This window comes from Bos indicus x Bos taurus, chromosome 14 (assembly GCF_003369695.1).
Source record: "Bos indicus x Bos taurus breed Angus x Brahman F1 hybrid chromosome 14, Bos_hybrid_MaternalHap_v2.0, whole genome shotgun sequence".
In the NCBI taxonomy this organism is placed as follows: domain Eukaryota; kingdom Metazoa; phylum Chordata; class Mammalia; order Artiodactyla; family Bovidae; genus Bos; species Bos indicus x Bos taurus.
In genome coordinates, this window is record NC_040089.1 from 30329991 (window position 1) to 30353800 (window position 23810).

Genomic DNA, 23810 nt, shown 5'->3' on the forward strand with positions numbered 1-23810 from the left:
AGCCTTAGGAAAAACTGGGTGAGGAGCACACAGAAACTTTTTGTACTATCTTTGTAACCTTTCTGTAAATCTAAAGTTATTCCAAAATAAAGTTGATTAAAAACAAAAAATAAAGCACTCTGCTTATAATTTTGAAAATGTGATGACTGCAGCATTTCCCCCTAGAATTAGCTTCTGGCTGAGCACACTTCAAACCCTCTTTGTCTTCCATCAGCTACATACTTCTAATGGCAGGTCCCACTGGACACATCCATTTATGAGACGGAATAAAGAATGGTTAGGAGCTTTCCTGGAAGCCATTCCAACAAAGTGACTCAAATTCATCTTTTCCCCTCACCCAGATTCCCTAAATGCCCAGAGCCACTGCACTGCATCCAGGATGAAGCCAAGTGTGAATGAAAGGAAATTGGAATGGAAAAAAGTCTTAACCAATCCCCGCTGAGGAGGTCTTTAAGACATCTTCCTTTGAAAGAGTTGAAAGTACATATGATCATGTGAACTCAGTGCTAGATGCCCTCCTTGCGCCTTGGAAAGAGCCAAGTCACGGGGTTTTGGCAGAAGCTTCATTTGTCGTCGTTGTTTAGTCGCTAAGTCATGTCCAACTCTTTTGCAACCCCGTGGACTGTATGTAGCCCGTCAGGCTCCTCTGTCTTTAGGATTTTCCAGGTAAGAATACTGGAGTGGGTTCCCATTCCGATCTCCAGGGGAACTTCCCCACTCAGGAATCAAACCCGCATCTCCTGCATTGGCAGGTGGACGCTTTACAACTAGGCCACCAAGGAAACCCTCAAAATTTATTAGCTTAGCACTAAATTCACCCTGGAAAGATCTTAGAGGAAACAGGTGAACGCTGTCTGAAATGGTGCAAAGCTTGCCCCCTGCCCCTTTAGCTCAGGTGCTCCTGCTCTTTCAAGCATTCAGTCCTCTCTGTTGGTCTCCCCGAGAACCCAGGGCAGGTTTAGGTAGGTCTTCCAGGCCCCCTCCATGCCTCCATTATAACATCTGGTTACATAAGTTAAGTGTGTAGTTAGCCTGTAGGTTCACTGAGGGTGTGGTTCAAAGCTTTTAAAAATCTTTGTACTGTCACAGTGGGCCCCCAACAATCCCTTGTTGAGTAAGTGAATTGATGCTCTTGTTGAAGGAGGGAAGCCCTCGCCAGGGAGAGACTCTGGCACCCGTGATAAGAACATCAAAGCTCTGATGACTGACCTCTGGGGTCAATTACAATGGGAGGGTAAGAGAAACAGCTAATCACCAACAGCCTCTTGAAAGCTCACACAGAAATAGACAGCTTTCTCATTCTACAAATGAATCTTTTATCAGTCCTACACAGGTTACCAAGCTTAATATATTGTTAGCTATAAACATAATGCTATTTTCATAACAATGATTTGAAATCCAGTGTCCTAGGATATTCAACTATTGAAAACACACCTGTCCCAATGAATCAGACTAAGATGCTGGAACTGAAGACAGTAAAATCCTCATCCATCAGGCACTTTGTATAACCCCACACCCTCACTTCCCCTAAAGACAAACACACCCAAGATACGAAGGCACAACATAGGCTGGGTGAGGACACGTCCCCACAGCGCGATAAGAAAGAGCTCAACATCTGTTAGCTTAATATGGGCTTAAGATTCACAGCTTCTTTCAAGGTCATCCACATTTGTGGCCACAATCAGAATGTGGGTCTTCCTACACACCTAGAGCTTGAAGTTTACAAAGCACTTCGCAGCGCAAGAAGTGAAGACAAAAAGCCAGGTTCACGAGAAAGCGCACTCGCTGGTCGAGCCCCGCGCGTGCGCACACTGAGAAAGGCCGTCCCAGTCGCGTCCCGCCGTCACCTCGCCTTCCGCTCCGGGCTCTCAGTGCCCGCCTTCGGGTTAGGCGCTGATTGGTCAGGCTGGCCGGTGCTCGGGGCGGAGACTGGGTGATTGTCAGCAACGCCCCGGGACAGCCTAGCTTCAAGCCTGAGTTGCCGGAGCAGGCTCCTGGCTTCCGCGCGGCCGAGGTAAAGTGGGGCTGGCGGCTCTGTAGAGCGGTTGGCTTGGGGATCGAGGAGGTGCCCCCGGGCCCGATGGTGGTGGGGAGCCCTGGTGACAGTCAGCGTGGGAGCTGAAGGAGCGCGGTTCGGAGTTGCCGGGATGAGGGCGGGTTCCGCCGGCCGGTTGGGTGCCTGCGCCGCGGCTGATGGGAGAGGTTCTGGGGCCGCCGGGTGGCTGAGGGCTTGGGTGGGGCTGGGGCTTCGGTGGAGCGGAGGGACTTCGGCCGACTAGCCCCGAGGGCTGGGGCTCCCCCACCCGCCCAGTCACCCCCACGGCTGCCCCCTGCCTTCATCCGTCTTCGGTCCGGTGTCCGGAAGGCCCTTGGCGGCGGTTCCCGTGGGTGTTGCGCGTCCCCCGGGATCGGCGGGCGCACCTCCCCACCAGGCCTCGGGCGTCCGGAGAGGGCAGCACACCTCCCGAGCGGCTCGGTGGCTTAACCAGCTCAGCTGACCGGCTTTTTACTGTTTTCACTTTTCGCCTCCTTGGACTTTCCCACTGTGTGTTCTTGACCAGGACTTACATTAGTCCCAAAGGTAGGGGTGGAAGGGAAAGAATCGACCTTTTAACATTTAAAAGCACGTTATATTATGGAAACCTGGTCGAGAGACTAGCGTAAAGAACTCGGTGTACCCATCACCCAGTTTCAACAAGTATCAATAAATGGCTAGGCTTGTCCCTCTCCACAGATTATTTTGACGTGTATCTGAGACATATCACTGTATCTCTCTTACTTATTTCTTAGGATCAATAGTCATCCTTTTCCAATCATGTGCTTCCCAGAGAGATTGAGTAAAATAAGGCACGCTTTAAGGCGTAGACGGCGCTAATGCATTTTGCGTTAGGAGAATGTGGGCAATTTTCCAACGGTGCTGTCTCATTACCTGGTGCTCAGGCTTTCGAAATCACTGAAAACAAAAGGTGCCAAATAATCTAGTTTTGTCTGTAGCTTTACTGCATTTGAGTGGTAGTAATATTTGATTTTTATTCAATAAATTTTTAGTATTGATAATTTTTACCGAGTCCTTGATGTGTATGAAGCATTGTGAAAGTGTTTTCAGCTGTTAGTTCATTAACTTTTACAACAGCTGTATGAAGTATTGATGGGTATTATCCCATTTTACAGGTGAGCAGGAAAAGAGGTTTAGAGAGGTTAAGCAGTTTGCCTGAGGTCAGGCTGATGTAAGAAGCTTGTCGTTGATGTTTAGTCCCTAAGTTGTGTCCAACTCTTTTGCGACCCTATGGACTGTATGTAGCCCGCCAGACTCCTCTGTAAGTTTTCACAGGTAAGGATACTGGAGTGGGTTGCCATTTCCTTCTCCAGGGATGGAACCCAGGAGGATTCTTGATTGCTGAGCCACTTGGGAAGCTCTATGTATGAAGCAGGGGGCTGTAATTTAGCTTGCTGATCCAGGTCACTGCAAAATTCTTGCTCTTTTAACCATAATTGAATGTCCCAAGAAATTGTGGAGTAAACCTAACTGCTGTGGAAATTTCTGTTGGGCTACAAATCCATAATGGGAAAAAAACCACACCTGGATATTTTGAATACAATAGTAAGATAGGTATTTTTTGTCCCTTTGAAACAATAAAAGGTTAACACAATTGGTTTTGAGAGTCCCTTGGACTGCAAGGAGATCCAACCAGTCCATTCTAAAGGAGATCAGTCCTGGGTGTTCATTGGAAGGACTGATGCTGAAGCTGAAACTCCAATACTTTGGCCACCTCATGCGAAGAGTTTACTCATTGGAAAAGACTCTGATGCTGGGAGGGATTGGGGGCAGGAGGAGAAAGGGACAACAGAGGATGAGATGGCTGGATGGCATCACCGACCCGATGGACATGAGTTTGAGTGAACTCCGGGAGTTGGTGATGTACAGGGAGGCCTGGCGTGCTGCGGTTCATGGGGTCGCAAAGAGTCGGACATGACTGAGCGACTGAACTGAACAGTTGGTTTTAAAGTTATGAGCAAAGTATGCAAGTGTAGTTCAATAAATAAAATTAAAAATTTTTTCTCTAGATATGGCCAGTTAAAGGGGAAATGAAAAGGGAAAAAAATATATCAAGGAATAGTCTCTATCTCTTTTGGCAGTTAACATATACTTGCTATATATACTGGCTACTTTAATATGTATCCCTCATCTTCTCAGTTTTACACTGTTTCTTATCTTCATCCAAGTATTGAGTTGGCTGAAAACTTTGTTCTGGGTTTTTCTGTAACAGCCTTTGGAAAAACCCAAACGAACTTTTTGGCCAACCCGATAGTTTTAGAGTAAGGACTAGAGACAGAGAGAGACAGCTGGGCTTATTCAGAGGACAGTAGAGAAGACCTGCTGAGTTGGAGTTTAGGATTCCTACTGTAGGGGAGTAATTCAAAAGTCTAAAAGTAAGGTTAAATTCACACATGAAGGAACTTGAGTGCCAAATTTAAGAAACTTGAATTTTGAGCAAAGAAGTGACATGATCACAGTCTCCTAGGAATATAATGAGCTGGCTCTGTCAAAAATGGCTTCACCTGAGACGTGGAAACAATTAGTGATTTGACCTGGTGAATATAAAAGAAATGGACTTTCCAGATCTCCCTAGCGGCAAAGAATCCACCTGACAATGAAAGAGATGTGGGTTCAATGTCTGGGTTGGGAGGATCCCCTGGAGTAGGAAGTGGTAACCCGCTTCAGTATTCTTGCCTGGAAAACTGAAGGACAAAGGAGATTGGTGGGCTACAGATCCTGGGGCTGCAAAGAGTTGGACACGACTTAAAGCAACTCAACAACAAGAAATATCCATGAGCCCTGTTCAATTTGAGGAAGAAGGAACTCAAGGCAATACAAAATGGCACAGGGAAGGCTGATACACATTCTGTCTAGTGCTGTGCAGGGAGGGGGAGTTCATGCTCTAAGTGAGTCTGGCAATGAAGCAAGACTCACAGTGTATTAATTTTCCGGGGCTGCCGTAATATGCTGAATGACTAAGCACACACATATAAAGGAAATAGATTTTGGTTTAACTGGTGAATTTATGGACATAAGGAAAGAAATGGAGGAAAAAAATAGTCTGTAAAATAGTAAGAGACAGTGTGGTGCAGTAGGTTCCAAAGTCCAGGTAAACTTCAGTTTCTACTCCTTTGTTTTCTTGGGTAATCTTGGTGATGAGTATTATTAGTGTATGGCTACTTTTTGAATCGTTGACAACTCAACTGTTCATCTTTTCTTTTATATGTTTATTGTATACTGTTGATACAAATTTCACCACTTAGTTTAAGCAACAAAATGTGGCACTATAATCTCACTATGTAATGATACAGAAGAAAGATGGAGAACTCCATCACCTCACCTCAGACACAGACAATATTAAGCTTTGGTATCTTTTCAGATCTTTTCTTCTGTATATGCGTGTGCATAAAATATTTCACCACCATTTCTATGCTTTATTTTTTAAAACAGAATCACATATATGTTAGTCATTTAGATGTTTATCAGATATCCTTTCTTTTGTTTTAATGGCCATAAACTTAGAATGGGTATGTTGAATTTAACTATTTCCTTATTGATGGACATTTAGTTTGCTTCTAGAGTTTCTCTTCTACAACTAGTACTTCAGTAACTAGGCTTCCCTCATAGCGCAGTGGTAAAGAACCTGTCTGCAAGGCAGGAGACTTGGGTTTAATCCCTAGATTGGGAAGATCCCCTGGAGAAGGGAATGGCAACCCACTCCAATATTCTTGCCTAGAGATTTCCATAGACAGAGGAGCCTGGTGAGCTACAGTCTATGGGGTCGCAACTACCCTTACTAGCTTTTAAAAATGCAGCGTCTTTTTTGAAACTGACACAACATTGTAAATTAACTATATTTCAATAAAAAGTAAAAAATACTGTTAATTTAAAAAAAACAACTAAACACCTTTAATTTAAAAAGTATGATTTATTGATTTTTTCCATAAGGCAGTTTTATATATACATAATATGTAGAGGACAGTAATTATTACACAGCTTATCAAAATCACCTTTATAATGAATTCTCATCAATTTGCTTGGCCCAAGGAAGCAATTTTAATTAGTGAAAAATAGTATTGACTTCCAAGTAATGTGAGTGTTTGTTTCTACTGGTGTCCAGGACCACTTAAGATACTTGGGCAGTCTTTCAAAAGATTGTTTTAAAACTGATGCCAGAATACTTAATTCGTTTGCATGGGAATGCTTAAAATAACACTTTAAGGAAATTCCTGTGTCATTCACAATAGGGTTATATCTCAGAGTTACATGAAAATGACACATCTTTAATTCAAATGGAAACATACAATTAACCTCTTTTATAACATAAGGAGAGAAAGTCATCCTCTAAAAATGTAGTGAAAATGTCCCTCAAAAGTTTAGTTTCTTATCTAAAGCTCTTTTAATTTGAAAGAACTTTCATCGAGTTTTAATTAGGTAATGTTCTTAGGCTTCTTATCTAAATAGATTGTTGTTGAGAGATGTAGTACAGGTCATGAGATTTATTGTGGACTGAAAAAAGTTACACTTATGTCAGATTCTGTGTTGGGTACTGGGAATGTAGCAGTATATTTAATGTTGTATGACTAGTATAGAATATTAGTTCTAAAATACTGCCAGTAAATTCCATATGCATAGGTCGAATACTATGTCATTACTTAATAGTGTGGTAAAGTGTTCTGATTTAAAGTCTCAGCCCAGACTGATGTGAAATCTATAGCTGTGGTCACTAGACTTGAATTTCAAGTTTAATTTCTAGAAAGTAGGGTAGGTTGTTGACATATGGTAGACAACTTTTTATTATGGTAAATAAACATTGTTTTTTTTGGGGGGGGTGGGGCTTCCCAGGTGGCTCTAGTGGTAAAGAACCCTCCTGCAAATGCAGGAGACAAAAGATACAGGTTTGATCCCGAGTTGGGAATATCCCCTGGAAGAGGGCATGGTAACCCACTCCAGTGTTCTTGCCTGGAGAATTCGTGGACAGGGGAGCCTGGTGGGCTGCAGTCCATAGGATTGCAAAGAGTCAGATATGACTGAAGTGAATTAACATGCACACACAAGCATTTTATATATTTTTTAATTTAACAATATTTATTTAATTTTGGCTGTGCTGGGTTGCTGGGCGTGCTTTTCTGTCATTGCAGCAAGTGGAAGAGGGCTCCTCTTCATTGTGGTACTCGGGCTTCTCATTGCAGTGGCTTCTGTCCTTGTGGAGCGCAGGCTCTAGGGCACAGAGGCTTCAGTTGTGGCAAGTGGGCTCAGTAGTTGTGGCTCCTGGGCGCCCAAGTGCTGGCTTAGTAGTTGTGGTGCACAGGCTTAGTTGCTCTGCGGTATGTGGGATCTTCCCAAACCAGGGATCGAACCTTTGTCTTCTGCACTGGCAGGTGATTCTTTACCTCTGAGCCACCAGGGAAGCTCAATACGCATTAAAAAAAAAAAAAAAGCAAATAACATTCATCTACTGTCCCCGTGTCCTAAAAGAAAAAACATTTTCACACTAGAAACATAAGGATATGTTCTCAAAGGACAGTAACTTTTTTTGGGGGCGTGGTGCCCTGCATAACTTGCGGGATCCTAGTTCCCCAACCAGGGATTGAACTGAGGGCACGACAGTGAAAACAGAGTTCTAACCTTTGGACTGCAAGGAATTCCCATCAAAATAAAGGACAGTAATTTTAAGTTGATTAAGTTTTTGTTTTTTACTTCATGGCCCTTGTTTTTCTTTTGCATCATTGTTTGTACCCAGAATGTAGATTGCCCTTTGGGGTACACTGATTTGGTTTACCTGACTTCTTAGTAAGTTTTCTGAAAAAAAAGGAAACATTATTCCAGTAATTTGGCCAATCCAGTAACTAAGAATGTTCTGTTAATCTTTTTAGACTCCCAGTATAAAGTGGTCACACTCTTCTGTTACATTGTAAAGATAATTAAGTGGCCATTTCTGTGAATAGTTCACAAAGATCTTATAAAAATAAACTCCATGTACTCTTGTAATTTTTAAAGTTTGTAGCATTTTAAATTTACTGACAACTTTGTTATCCCTGCTAGCAGGTTTCTTGTGAAGCTATTGCTAATAACTTTTTTAAAAGTCATAACTATCTCAAAAACATACACTGCATTAGTTGAAACAATTTTATTTGATTTGATTGTGGGCTTCCCTAATAGCTTAGTTGGTAAAGAATTCCCCTGTATTGCAGGAGACCCTGGTTCCATTCCTGGGTCGGGAAGATCCGCTAGAGAAGAGATAGGTTACCCACTCCAGTATTCTTGGGCTTCCCTTGTGGCTCAGCTGGTAAAGAATCTGCCTGCAATGTGGGAGACCTGGTTTGATCCCTGGGTTGGGAAGATCCCCTGGATAAGGGAAAGGCTACCCACTCCAGTATTCTGGCCTGGAGAATTCCATCACTTCATGGGAAATAGATGGGGAAACAGTGGCTGACTTTATTTTTCCGGGCTCCAAAATCACTGCAGATGGTGATTGCAGCCATGAAATTAAAAGATGCTTACTCCTTGGAAGGAAAGTTATGACCAACCTAGGCAGCATATTAAAAAGAAGAGACATTACTTTGACAACAAAGGTCCGTCTAGTCAAGCCTATGGTTTTTCCAGTGGTCATGTATGGATGTGAGAGTTGGACTATAAAGAAAGCTGAGTGCCGAAGAATTGATGTTTTTAAACTGTGGTGTTGGAGAAGACTTGAGAGTCCCTTGGACTGTGAGGAGATCCAACCCATCCTAAAGGAGATCAGTCCTGGGTGTTCATTGGAAGGACTGATGTTGAAGCTGAAACTCCAATACTTTGGCCACCTGATGTGAAGAGCTGACTCTTTTGAAAAGACCCTGATGCTGGGAAAGATTGAGGGCAGGAGGAGAAGGGGATGACAGAGGATGAGATGGTTGGATGGCATCACCGACTCAATGGACATGGGTTTGGGTGAACTCCAGGAGTTGGTGATGGACAGGGAGGCCAGGCATGCTGCGGTTCATGGGGTCGCAAATAGTTGGACACGACTGAGCAACTAAACTGTACAGTCCATGGGAGTTGCAAAGAGTTGGACAAGACTGAGTGATTTTTCACTTTCACTTCACTTTTAATTGGTCTACCTGTGTGCTACTATATATTTTTGTAGTATTTGTGGAGGGAAAAGAAAGCCTGTTTTCAGTGTTTATCTATTTCTCATTCAGTTTTGATTTTCTCTTCTACTAGCTCTCATCCTCCCCCCAACCCCGCTGTAGTACTGCATTGTATTTCTATGTCTAGTCTAGCCAGAGTAGATTCTAAGCCTATACTATCATCATATAATTCTAGAAGTCAAATTTTACCCACACACACAGAACCAAACGAAACAAACCAATCAAAACAAAGTGCAGCCTGATTCTTAGCCATCTTTTTTAAACCTTTTTTATTGTGAAGTGTAACACACAGTGTAACACAGGAAGATGGATAAACATAAATAATACAGCTCAATATATGATCACAAAGCAAACATCCATGCAGTGACCACCCAGCTTAAGAACTAGAAAGTTGCCCACCCTCTGGAAAACTCCTTTTGCTGCCTTGCTCCTGTTACCCATCCCATGCAAAGGTAACCACCATGGTAACACCCTACACTACGGGTTTGTTTTGCCTTTTATGATTTTCTGCATGCCTTTAAGAGCTATAGTGATGTCCCCTTTTTCATTCCTGTTACTAGTAACATGTGCCTTTTCTCTCCTCAGTAAATCTCATTTAGAGGTCAATTCTTTTTACTACTTTTATCAAAGCACCAACTGTTGGCTTGGTGATATTTCTCTGCCTTGATAGTTCTCTAATGCTTTCAAATAGTTAATTTAAAAAAAAATTTTTTTTTTTTTTTTTTTGTTCCACTAGTTTACTTGTTCTCAGCAGGAGGAGAATTTGTCTGAAATTAGCCTAGTTCACATATAAATAGAAGTAAAATTCCTCTTAAATCTGTTTACAATTGAGACAGTATAGAAGAGGCACCGGCTTGGGGCTTAGATGCCTTTTGTTTAATATTCAAGTATTAACTGAGCAACTGTTGTATTCCATATAGTTTGCTGAGTGCTGGGGTCTTATGATGAGTAAGCTAGTCTTTGCACTTGAGGTGATTAAAGTGCTGTGGAGGAGATAGGCAGTTTAGATACATTGTTTTAATGTGCTGTGTAGGAGAATACACACAGGAGGGCCCTAATACTGGTTGATCAGGAAAACCCTTTTGGAGGAGGTGAGAGCTAAACTGAAACAAAAGATTGGTAGAAGCTAGCAGTAGTCCAGGAAGCATGTTGAATTTCTAAGATTATCTATGAGACTGGATCAAAGATTAGATTATGAAAAATGCAGAGGATAGGGAAACAGCTCAAGTCATAAGTACTTTGTATTGAGAATGGATAGAAAGGGATAGCAGAATCAGGGGAAAGGGTGACGCACGTAATCTTGTTAGATTTTTTACAGTATACAGACTCAGAAGAGCAGGAGGAGCAGCAGAAATGGAATTTGATATATTTAGAAGGGAAATAGAACTGCTTGTAGGAAATGAAACAGAAAGAACAACTGGGGTGCCATTGTCTGAGGCAGGGGACACATTGAGGAGGAAAATTAACATGTTCAGTTTTTGCTTTCTTTGGTTTGAAAGAAAATGGGAGAAACAGGAAGGTAGCATGTGATTGCCGTTAACAGGGAAAAGAATCCACGTAATACAGGGTATAGCTGATGTCATGAGACCTGTGAGTGGAGGGGTGGGTATGATCTTGAGCACTTGGTTGGAAGGAGGGACAGGAGAGAGTGGGCAAACAGGTTTAGGGGGACAGAACAGGTGTGGATACAGAGATGCTGCGCTTGCGGCATGTGGAGTGTGAGGTCATTGAGGGATTTCCTGTCAGATGACTTTTCTTATTTGAATAGTAAGTTTGGTCATCTGAGAAATGACGGAGCTAGAATTAGATTTGGGGAGCATGGAGAATGCTAGAAATAGCTGCCCTGGAGAATGGAGGAGGGGAAGAGCAGGAAAGTAAGACTGCCCTGACTGCGTCCCTGAGTCATGTCCGACTCTTTGTGACCCCGTGAACTGTAGCCCGCCAGGCTCCTCTGTTCATGGAATTCTCCAGGCAAGATTACTGGCATGTGTAGCCATGCCCTCCTCCAGGGGACCTTCCCGACCCAGGGATCGAACCCAGGTCTCCCACATTGCCGGCGAATTCTTTACTGTCTGAGCCACCAGGGAAGCCTGTGAATACTGGAGTGGATAGCCTATCCCTTCTCCAGGGGATCTTCCTCAACCAGGAATTGAACCAGAGTCTCCTGCATTGCAGGCGGATTCTTTACCAGCCAAGCTACCAGGGAAGGCCTAGTTGAAACTAGAGGTAGTACATTTGTAGCAACTTCAAGATGTGAGATTTAGTCATTTTCCTACAGCCCAATTTCGTAAGTGTAGGCTGGTGTACTTACCAAGTTCTGGCTTGCTGAAGAAACAAAACAGTAGAAAAAGGGACTGAAAATACTAGAAAGCAGTGGTTCAGATGTGGGGCTGCATGAGGCGGAAGATAGTGAAGGTGGGAAGGGATTGACTAGGATGACCACAAGTTCAGGGGAGGGAGACTGAAGGTCTCCATATGGTGCAAGGAGTGTCTGAGTGATATTTGGATTTTGTAACTTCTAGATTTTGTTTTTAAATGAAAAGTAAAACATGCTTTGTAGCATTGTTCTAAGCAGCACAAACCATACAAAGAAAAAATTCTCCCTGCTTTAGCCAATTTTAATAGCCTGATGTAAAGCTGGTTGGGTGGTGCTGAATTCTCTTAACATTTGCTTGTGTGTGAAGCTTTTGATTTCTGCGTCAAATCTGAATGAGTCTTGCTGGATAGAGTATTCTTGGTTGTAGTTTCTTCCCTTTCATCATTTTGAATATACTGTGCCATTCCCTTCCGGCTTGTAGAGTTTTTGTTGACAAATCAGCTGATAACCTTAAGGGAGTTCCCTTGTATTAATATGTTATTTGTCATTTTTTCCTTGTTCCTTCTATCTTTGTCTTTAGTTTTTGTCAGTTTAATTACTGTGTCTTGGTGTGTTCCTCCTTGGTGATTATCCTGCCTGGGACTCTCAATAAAACTTGAATCCAATTGTCGGCTGAGAGGCGGGGCTGCACTCCCTCCCTGTTAGTTTGGCCTGAAGCAACCCAGCCCTAGTCTATAGGCTCTGTGATAGGGCTAATGGCGACCACAAGAGGGCTCATGCCAATGGGCACGTCCCAGAACTGCTCCTGCCAGTGCCTCTGTCCCTGCTGTGGGCCGCTGCCACCTCACATTTCTGCAGGAGACCCTTCAGCACAGTAGGTGGGTCTGGTTCGGTCTCCTGTGGGTCACTGCTCCTTTCCCCTGGGTCCTGGTACACACAAGATTTTGTGTGTGCCCTCCAAGAGTGGAGTCTGTTTCCCCCAGTCTTGTAGAAGTCCCACAGTCAAATCCTGCTGGCCTTCAAGGTCAGGTACCCCTGGGATTTCCAATCCCTTTGTCAGATCTCCTGGCAGGGAAGCCTGATGTGAGGCTCAGAACCTTCACGTCAGGGGGAGAACTTCTTTGGTGTTATGGTTCCCTCGTTTTGTGAGTCACTCACCTGGTGGGTATGGGATTTGATTTTATCATGATTGTGCCCCTGCTCCTGTCTTGTTGCAGCTTCTCCTTTGTCTTTGAACGTGGGGTATCCTTTTTTTGGTTGGTTCCAGCTCCTCTGTCGATAGTTGTTCAACAGCTATATCTGTGCTCTTGCAGGAGATGAGGGCACGTCCTTCTACTCTGCCATCTCGAATCAATCTCTCTCAATAGTTTGATGTACATCTTTCTATAAATGAAAAGGTTGAAGATTTTTGTCTTTTACAGAAATTAAATCATAGTATATTACTCTCCTGTATCATACTATCAAGTCATTACATAGACTGTAACTCGCTTTTTATAGATGCATAAAGCTTTGTAATATGCATATACTGTAATTAACAGGTGTTTTATTGATGAACATTTAAAATTGATCCTAGTTTTGTGAATAGAAGAAGCACTGCAGAAAATACCTTTATGTTCTCTATGTGTAATGCTTTTATTTCTGCAAAAAATTCCTGAAAGTTAAGTAATTTAATCAAAAGCTATATGTGTTTTTAAAACTTTTATTTGAGGCGTAACTTACATTATGAAAAGTATGTAAGTGTGCAGCATCTTGATAAGCATTCCCAGAGTAAGCACATCCAACTGTCTGTCTGTCGAGAAACACAGCTTGGCCAGCATCCACTGAAATCCTGCAGTCAGGCCTACTATCAGTCACTACCTCTGTCTCCACAACAGTTAGAAAAAAAACTTTGAAAAAGAATTCACAATGTGTGATTAGCTTTTAGTTTTACCTGTCTTAGATCTTTATGTAAATAGACTCAAACAGTGGTGTATTGGATGCATTATTGTAAATATTATAACCACTCAGCAGTGGCAAGAATATGTGTTTATGATGTACTAGTGCTGATGAGTCCAGAGTGCAGAGTTCCATTTAGGGAAGGGCTTGGAGAAGAGAGGACTCAGGACTCATAGTTGAGTGATGGGGAATGCTCGAGCGCCCTTAAGTCAGTCCTCATGAGGAACAGAGGGTGGTCAAGCAGTGCTTCCTAAGGAGAGCTGCTTTTGCTTGTTTCTTAAATGAAGGCACAATTTGCATACAGCAAAATTCACTCCTTTTGGTAGATTTCTTTGAACACAGTCATGTAACCACCACCACAATCAAGATATAGACTATGTGCATTTTTCCAAAGCTTGCCTTGTGCCCTATTGTAGTTGTTACAGTGGAGTTGTTCCTCCACTGACAGTCCCTGGTGACCCCTGATCTGTTCTGTTGTCTCTTTAGTGCCTTTGAGGGAGAGTTTTGAAAAGAACTTAACAGCAGTAATTCAGAGATGGTTGGATAGCATCACCGACTCAATGGACATAAGTTTGAACAAACTCTGGGAGATGGTGAAGGACAGGGAAGCCTGGCGTGCTGCAGTCCTTGGGGTCGCAAAGAGTTGGACATGACTGAGCAACTAAACCACTACCACCACCACCACAAAGAGCAGTGACTGATTGGAAACAGCCTGGATGTAAAGTGAGCGAGAATAAGCAAGTACTGGACCCTTTGACACAGCATGCTACAGGGAGAGCCGAGTTTCAGTTCGGTGAGGGAGGAAACACTTACCTTCATTCAAACAGGCTTCCAGAGAGCACAGTGGAGGGGTCTGGAGTAAACGGTAGCTGGAGGAGGCCCCCAGCTATGTGACCTCTTTTCCATGTTTTCTGATTAACATCCTTGTTGAACATTCCCCTTATTGAAAATTCCTTTTATTTTTTTGGTGACAATATCTCTTACATTTTTCGTTACCTCTTTTGCATATTTTTTCCCACTGACCTTTGCTTGATCTTCAGGTATTTCCTGAGATTTCTATCCTGGCTTCATTTCTTACTCTGTATGAGTTAGCCCATTCACTCTTAGGTTGCATTTTCTAAGCCATGCTTCTTAATCTTCATCTGTAGTGCAGACTCTCTTCCTCACAAGAATAATTTTTTAAAAACTTTTCACTTAAAAAATGAGCAAAAAAACTTCTCAATGGAAGGTATCAAAATATGCCCCCAAACCTGTGAAGAACCCCCTACTAAAATTAAAAAGACTGACAGTACCAAGTATTGACCATTGACAATACGAGGGATTGTTGAACAGCTAGAGCTCGTTTATTTATCTGCTTTGGAGAGTGTAACTGGTATAACAACCTCAGAAAACTTAGTTTCTATTAAAGATTTAGCTATGTATCTGTATATATTATGAACTAGCAATCTTACTCCTGGGTATAAACTCAAGAGAAATTAGTTCTTATGTGTACCTTGCTATGTTATGTGCATGAATTGTTTCAGCAACTTTATTTGTAACAGCTAAAAATGGAAACAACCCAAATGTTCACAAACAGTAAATCATGTAACACAACATTGTAAATTGACTATATACTTCAAAAAAATAAAACAAACAAAAACCCCTAGTAAATTGGGTAAGTAAATTGTGGTAGAGTATCATAGCAAAATACTGCACATCAGTGAAAAAGAGCTGTGATTCCCAAATCATGGGAATGAATCTCACAGGCAACGTTGAGTGAAAGAAGTCAGACCCAAAAAAGTATGTACAGCCTGCAGATGTGATAGACTGCAAAAGTTAGAGTACTATTTAGATGGATGAAGCGTGGATATTGACTGGGTGGAGGCTCACAGGAGCTCTTGGCATTCTTTAAGTGTTTTATATTTTAGTTTGGATGGAGGTTCTACAGGTTTATACCTGGACACACTGAAAATTTGTGCACTTTTCTGTGTAAGGTATAGCTCAGTTTCTAAAAAAGCGGTAAGGGGAATTCCCTGGCCATCCAGTGGTTAGGACTTGGCGCTTTACTGCTGAGGACTCAAGTTCAATCCCTGGTTAGGGAACTAAGATCCCACAAGCCTTGAGGCATGGCCAAAAAAAAAAAAAACCAGAAAACGGTGATAGGTTTTCAAATCCTACATAAAACCATCCTTTTTCTCTGATCAGTTTTTTTTTTGGCCAGTCATCTCCATTGTTTTTGGCCCTCTGTACTTTTTATTCCCATTACCTCTCAGAGTATTCATTCTTATAAGCAATTATAGATGCTGGTAATATTAAAATATATTAATATCTCACCACTGTTGTAGTTGTGACCGCTCCTTAGTTACCAGTAAATTGTATGTTCCTGTTAGTGCTTTCTCTTTCATTACATACTTTGATCTGTCATCAGAGCTGGTCTCCTTCTAGTTCATGTTTCACCCAGCGTCTGGCATATTTATGGCATCTTTATTCTACCCCACCCCCCTCCATTCTTTATAATTGTTCATCAAGTTCTTCTCAAAGTGTAGGCCACAAACTTTATTTCTGGTCCACAAGAGGATAAACTTCTATCAGAATGTGAATCAAATATATCACAAAGTACAGTTTTTTTGAAGGCTTCCTTGAGAAGAAAGCAGCACATTGCTTTATAGTCTGGTGTACAGTCCTTGTCACTTTGGAGACCAGCCCTTCCAGTAAACTGGTTTATGCCACATAAGTTCATAATTGTGTCAGTTACACAGTATATTGATGAGGAAGGGAGGAGGATGAGTAGCAGGGTCATAGTGCCAGTGAGTGTGGAAGAACTTTGTCTTTTTTTTTTTTTACCTTCTGGCATCTGAAGTCCTGCCTTATATTTATGGAATTCTTTATGATTTTGGTGGAAGGTAGAATCTGCTTCTCACTATAGCCAGGTGCGTGCTCAGTCTCTCAGTCATGTCCGACTCTGTGACCTCATGGATTCTAGCCTGCCAGGCTCCTCTGTCCATGGAATTTCCCAGGCAAGAAAGAATACTGGAGCGGGTTGCCATTTCTGACTCCAGGGGATCTTCCTGACCCAGGGATCAAACCCACGTCTCCTGCCAGGCAGATTCTTTACCACTGCACCACCTGGGAAACCCTGTAGCCAGGTAGATTTGACCAAATGCCACTAGTAGGAGAGCAACTCAGGAGCCAGTGAGACAGAGAAGGGGGACCTGGGAGCTTCTGTTCCGTCAGTAGTCACAGTAGCAACTGCAGAGGTGTCTCCCAAGACACTTTTGCTGTGATTTTGGATGTCTTTGCTGGTTATGTAGCCTCTCAGTTTCTTCTAAGATTGTTATCTACTGGGTGTCTTTCCATAAATATATTTTCTGCTTAAGTCAGCCACAATAGGTTTTCATCACTTTCAACATAGAATCCTGAATGGAAAAGTTAAAAAACAGTTAGAAAAACAATTGTAATACTAGTTTATATAAAGCTGATCTCAAGCAAAAAATTTTTTTAATTACACACACACACACAAAGATTTAAGATGTTGTAGACTAGACTGACTTTGTGAGACATGTTGTAGACAGTAAAGATTCTAAATAATAATAATTTCACTTTAGTATTTTCATTTTCAAATTTCAGCATGCTTTATGGACCATGTGCTGCTATGTATGCCTGAAGTACTTGAAATGCAAATTTGGAGAGATTTTGCCATCTAAATGCTTGGCTGGATTAAACGCCTAATTAGGATGATTTTTCAACAGGTTGGAAGCATGCAATCGGTGAGTGCTCAAAATTCATTTTTAAAATCCGGATGTTGATAATTTTTTTCTGGGAAAAATGAATCTATGTATGGCCAACATATGTACTGTTTAATTTGCTTGCTATATAGATCATGGAAGTGAATCTTTATCCAGCATCCTATGGGATGGGTTACATCGAAAATTTACCCAATATTCATGTAACTGTTAAAAGCAATGAATTTGTTATTAGTGAGGAAAAGGCTTTAATACATATATATATAAAAATCACTGAATAAAATGTTTGACTAATGCTTGACAACTCAGTGTTGTAGAACTGTTAACATTGAAATATTGAATGCTTTTATAACGTGGTTTATATATATATATATGGTTTATATATATATATATATATATATATATATATTGGTGGTTTATATATATATATATATATTGAATGCTTTTATAACGTGTTTACAATAAAAGTCATGTCTGCTAAAATACAACTACAGATACAAAGAAAAAATTAGTGTAATATGGTTATTCTATGCCAAAGATGCTCTAATCTTAACATTTAAAAAATATATTCTACTGATACATAATTTTTTTTCAGACCCAGTGTAAAATTATTAGAACAATAGTTGTACCAAGCATATTTTGTGGAATACATATCATTTTCAAATGCGGTGTTATTGGTGACATGGAATTAAGCTGTTTTCTTAAAAGATATAGGCAAGTTACATAATTTGAGTATACTTATAATTGCATTGCTTTTATGTTTTGGTTTTATTTTGTGTCTCTTTATGTTGAGAAGGTTGAACTTTTATTCCCCCAAGCTCCCAAAGTTAAATGTTTTCTATGGAGATAAAAAGCAAAGAACCAAATAAAATTACCCTTTTTTATAGTTGCATAATTTTGAGATTATCATCTTGAGGATAAGCAATGGGAAAATGGTTTGTAAAGTTAATACTTTCATCTTTTTCAGTTACATCTTCTCACATTTCCTATTTCACTTAGGGCCGCTATACCACCTTTCTTGTTTGCCGCTTACCACTATTTGGCTACCTGGGGCAGATGAACATTTCAGTACTGACAGCAAGAGAATTTCTTTTCCATTCGAAAAGTCAGGAAGCTTTTGTTGCTAATGAGTCCCCCAACATGAAGCTTTACAGTTTGTGATTCCTTTTCCTTTGCAGTTTTAGTAAGAAGTGTAGTTTAGTGGAAAGATCATATAGGTCTTGGACGCACACACACCTCAGTCTGAAATGTATTTCTGCCAGTTACTTTCTTCATCTGCAGAGTACAGATGGGAAGAACTGCTGCTGCACAGTGAGCCTGTGGGTTAAATGGCAGGGTATGTACAATGCCTGCCAGTGGCTTGTATGGAGCGTAGGTATAGTCAGTGATAGTGAACTTCCTACCATTTTGCTCTGTCATCCTCCTGCCCCCGCCCAAAGTCGGGCAATGTGACCAGGGCTGATTGAGGCCAAAGTGCAGAATTTTGTTTCAGGAACAGATAACATGCTTTACTTGGTTTAATTTGCTTATTTAGCTTTATTCATTTTGAACTCTAAAACGGGTGCCTTTCATCAAAGAATGGACCAGGTAAGAGAGCATTCATTTGCTCCCAATATTGTAATAAAAACTGACAGCCCTTTTTACTAATGGCAGATGGAAATACCATTTTTTTTTTAATGTAACATATGATCATCACTTTTAACCAGTTAACTGAGTCTATATAAAAATAAATTTTCTCCTAACATGAAGCAGTGTGAACCTTTGGAGTTATTTTCTATCTTTGTTTCCTGGATCTCTCAGCCTGCTACCTAGGAGTAGTCTGAAAAGCAAAAAAAAAAAAAAAAAAAAATCAACCAGTTTTTAGTTCCATTTTTCAATGATAAAATATGTATTTCTCACTGGTTAGATATACAAATGAACTCAGTACTGTGTTTGAATGTATTCAAGAACAAAAACTGCTTTCATCCTTTACGTATTTTTATCTGCCTAAAAAAAAGTGCAAGTGAGATCAGGATTTTATTTTTGGTGATGATAACCTATTTGTATTTTATCACACAAATCAGCGCCATCATAATAGCTATCATTCATTGGCTTAGTATACCCAGTTCTTTTAGGCATATTATCTGTGTTCACTAGGACAATGATTTGTTTTTTAAACAGATGAGGAACCTGAAATTCAAGAGTGTTTAACTGAGTTGTCTAAAGTTACCTGACTAATAAGTGGCCGAGCTATAAAATGAATCCAATTCTGATTCCAAAATCCTTTTTTTAGTGTACTTTACTACCTCTTATAATAGGGGAAATGACAGTATTTATTAAATAATACAAATTTAAATCTTTTATCTCATTTAATGCTCATAGGCATGAGGTCCCCATTTTATAGATGAGGAAAGGGAAATATAGAGGGATCAATGACTTGCCAGCTTTAAACAGACAATAAGTGGTAGTGCCTACTTTTATTTTTTTATTTATTTTAATCTTGGCTTTTAAAGCCAGTCCTACATGTTGCTGAGGCCTCTCTGTTTTCTCTTCATTGCCTTCCATTTGGCCTCAACATTTGTTTGACTTTAAAACTATATACAGCTGACCCTTGAACAATGTGTATTTAAACTGCTCACATCCATTGATATGCAGATGTTTTTCAGTAGTCAGTACTACAGTACTCCAGGATCCATGGTTGGTTGAATCCGGGGATGTGAAACTGTGGATATGGGGGCAACTGTAAAGTTACTTGTGGATTTTGTCGGGAAAGTGGGGCAGTGCTTGGTGCCCCCAACCTCAGTGTTGTTCAGGGGTCTGCTGTACTCACATTTGTCCACACTTTCTTCTCAGTGTATTATTACTATATTTTTGCCCTTAAGTAAAAGTGTTTTTAAACTAGAGAAAGCAAGCTATGAATCTAATGTGATTCTGGTTAATCTCAGTATTTTACGTTGAAAAGTTATAGCAAATATCTAATTTGAATTAGTAATGTATTTCCAGTAATACTTGAGAATTGTACCCTTGTTTTCCTCTTGTGCTTTGGAGGAAGCGTGTGAATGTGGCTAGGAGTTTAGATAAGGAGGAAGAGAACTGAGGCAAAGGTTATCTTCAGTTGGGGAGTTCAAAATTGTTACCGAATTTCATCTTCATATCTTTACTTCTTTCTCCCCAACACACACTCTGGTTCCTGTGGAATTAAGAATTTATACCTTGTTGGGTCCTAGACTCCCTAAAAATTTGATTAATAGTATGGCCCTTCTTCCCAGAAAAATGTTGTGTATGCACACAATTTTGCATATAATTTCAGAGATATGGGAACCTCAGAATAAGAACCTTGGGTTAGTATTACATAGTTTTTCTAGAGAAAAAAAAATTTATTTAGAATTAGGTTTATACTTTCTCTTGCTAAGTGGTGACTCTCAAATAGAAATACAGATTAAACTAGTCTATAACAAACGAGTTAACATATAAAGCTTGAGAGCAGTCGTCATAATGAGATAGATGACAGCTTCGGATTCCAGCCTCACGCTTCAGCACTGTGACAATAGCATGGCACACTGAAAAAAGAACAGATAGCTTTCCTGTTGTCATCCTCCTGCCTTGCTGTCATCACTTTCAAACTCTGTTGCTACATGTTATGGACTGTCATTACTAGACTCAGATACGCAAGCACCCCCCTCCCGATTCATTATTACATTATTTATCAGTAGTTCTTATGAATAAAGCAAAACATTTTATTTAATAATTCCATTCATTTAATTATTCCTTAATGGAATTGAATTCTTGTTTCTTAATGAAATGGAATTGTCTAGTAATGACAGTTTTCTCCCTGACCTCTCTCTAACATCTGAAAATATTAACGACAGTTTATCTTTAGAGGAAGCCTTTCCTTCTGCAAACAAGTATCCTGACAAGCCAGTTCAGCAACCGGTTAGGACAGGAGATGCGCTTGGGCCGTGCAGCCTCCCATCATGCACAGATGGTGACTTTCCATACCATCTGTTCATTATTTCTTCACAGCCATTTACGACTTTGCCCCCTCCATGAGGACTGAATAGAAAAAAATAGTCAGACCTAGTTTTAGAGTTCCTGGAAGTTAGCTGCTCCTTCTTCTAACTTTTTCTTCAATCCAGTAAAGTTTACGGCTCCTCCTCTTTCTGAATATCCCAGTCACTAGCTCATTTAGACCCTTGCTTCATATTTTTTGGTGCTAAATGCTATGCAGTTCACAAGTAACTGAAGAACCACATTATGTTAGTCCACTATGTATACTTAAAGAAATAATCATGTAAAGCAGTCTGTTCTTTTACTTTCCTTAACTTTGTACAAAAATCCTAAATAGTCTACTCATTCCTTACAAGTAAATACTGAGTCTTTGGCCACCTTCTTTTGTGGAAGGCACCTGCTAAGTCTTTCCTTCTGATATTAAGCAAATGGGAAGATAGTAGTTGAAACGTAGTCCTGAAGCATGCATACCAAGGAAAGCTAAAAGCTGGCAGAAATCTTAGTTCCTGACCTTGGCAAGTCCTTTCTGAACTTTTCTTTGTGAGCTTTTTTGTCCTCTCCATCTGCAGGTAAGATCTTTGCTTACTGGAGGGACGAAAGGTTTCACATTAGGCTGTGTAACTGTCACATTATGATGCATAAATAGTGTTCTACTTGTACATCATAGAGTTTTCACTTGTGGCTAAATAGAAGACATCAGAAATGGTTGACTGGTGTAGTTACTATTGCCCTATGGATTTTTTTTTTCTTTAAAGATCTATGTCTATTAACGTGTATAAGGTAAAGAGTTTGCTTGAATACTGTCCATTTTAGAATTACTTGTCCTTATTTTTTCTTGGCCTCTTATTCTTCCCTTTTTCCTCTGGTCAGGTGATCTTCCTGCTGTTAGTTCTCATGTGTTATTAATACTATTCATGTGATGATCCTCTGTATGATCATTGGTGTGGATAATTTCCTTTCCTCAACTCCACGTAATTCTCTTCTAAGCTTCACATAGCTTCCTCTCTTGTATCCTTTGTTTAATGTTCTTATTTCAGTATTGATGTCTTTCCACTGACCAATTTTCCAATCTATATCATCCTTTTCTATTTCTTAAAAAATATTTGTGTCTCTAAAGCAGGAGTTAATATAATTTTTGTTGGTTGAAGTGTTAGGCTATTAGTACTTTCCAGAACTCTCCCAGGTAAAATCATCAGTGTAACGTTGAACATTGTTTTAATGCATTAAAAAAAACAATTGAAGTATAGTTAATCTGCAGTGTTGTGTGAGCTTCACATGTACAGCAGGGTGTTTCAGTTAAACATATATAGGAAAATATCTGTTCTTTTTCAGATTCTTTTTCATTATAGGTTATTGCAAGATGTTGAATATAGTTCCCTGTGCTGCACACAGGGTCCTTGTTATTTTTCTGAAACTTTGAACATATTGATGATGACAGTTACATGGGCTGGGGCAGAGGTATATATACCCCATGATACTCGCATTGACTCATACTGTTAACCTTAAATTGGATTTGATTGCTAAAATATGAGATCAGACTGCTTCTCTGTTTGTTTTACAAGTTATACATGCTTTTAAAATGGTCTAGAGGTCTGGTTAGGATTATGGGCGGAAGCCATAGCTCTTTACACGAACACTGCTTGATCAAACTAATTCCATTCTTCAGATTAGAATGGGCATGGAGTAACTTTAAAAAGGGGTCAATGTTCATGGCCCAGAATACATTATTTATGCTAGGATATAATTGAATATTTAAGTTGAATGAATTAAGTAAATAGTCACATCATTCTCCCTCTTGTCTTTTAAAATTGCTTTTTAATAGCATACTACCTCTCTTTACCTCTTCTGTCCAGGCTTTCAGGTATAGCACTGAAAACAGATGGATAGTTTTTCTCTTTAAGGAAAGAGCATATACTTGGGGCGAAGTTTCAAGGTACATGTTGTAATGATTTAACATTTAACATGCATTTTTTGTTTGCTTTTTGCTTTGGAGGTTTATGTTTGTTTTTGCTTTAAGCATAGCATAATGTCCTCTGTATTATGATTTCATCTGAAAAGTTCTGCTCATTAGGGTTATCACAACCCATTTAGTACCTTTGTATAAATTAGGAAAAGGTACCTTTCCCCCTAGACAGGGCCTCATGAGAAAATGTAGTACAACTGGATTTTGGCCCCCACTCACCCTTGGCCAGGCCTTCTTGTATAAGCGAACAAAATGAAGCATCGTGCATGGTACAAATTCAGATTCTGAACTTTGTACTGATTTGCATTTGTTTTGAAAGCCTATTGTAACAAAAGCAGCTTGTAGTTTTGAGAGACTTATACATATATAAAATTCTAAAAATAAAGCAGAGGAGATAAAATAGCTTCCTTTGCAGAATAGTATGGAAGCGTAATGAAAATAGATGAGTTTTTATTCCAAATATGATATTTTACAATTACTCGTAGTTCTTTTTTTGGGGTGGGGGCATGCCAGCTTGTGGGATCAGATCTCTGACCAGGGGTTGAACCTCTAAGCAACTCCCACTAATTGTTCTTTACATTTTTATATGATGCCTCACATTAAGCTTTACTGCATTAATAATAGCCTGCTATATATATTATTACATTTTTAATTGAAAAATATCAGCTCATTTCCTGTAACATAGAGCATTCTGATTCCATAATTAATGTGTCAGCTT

General features: G+C 40.2%; 1 protein-coding gene across 1 annotated transcript in view; it reads left to right on the forward strand.

Moving 5' to 3' along the window:
- The first annotated feature begins 1911 nt into the window (after positions 1-1911).
- MTFR1 (mitochondrial fission regulator 1) overlaps positions 1912-23810 on the forward strand; it is a 60143-nt gene continuing 38244 nt past the window's right edge. Inside the window, exons 1-2 of the mRNA XM_027561083.1 lie at positions 1912-2014; positions 17027-17166. Coding sequence (XP_027416884.1) covers positions 17104-17166 — 63 coding nt within the window. The 5' untranslated portion in view covers positions 1912-2014; positions 17027-17103. The remainder of the gene's footprint in view (positions 2015-17026; positions 17167-23810) is intronic.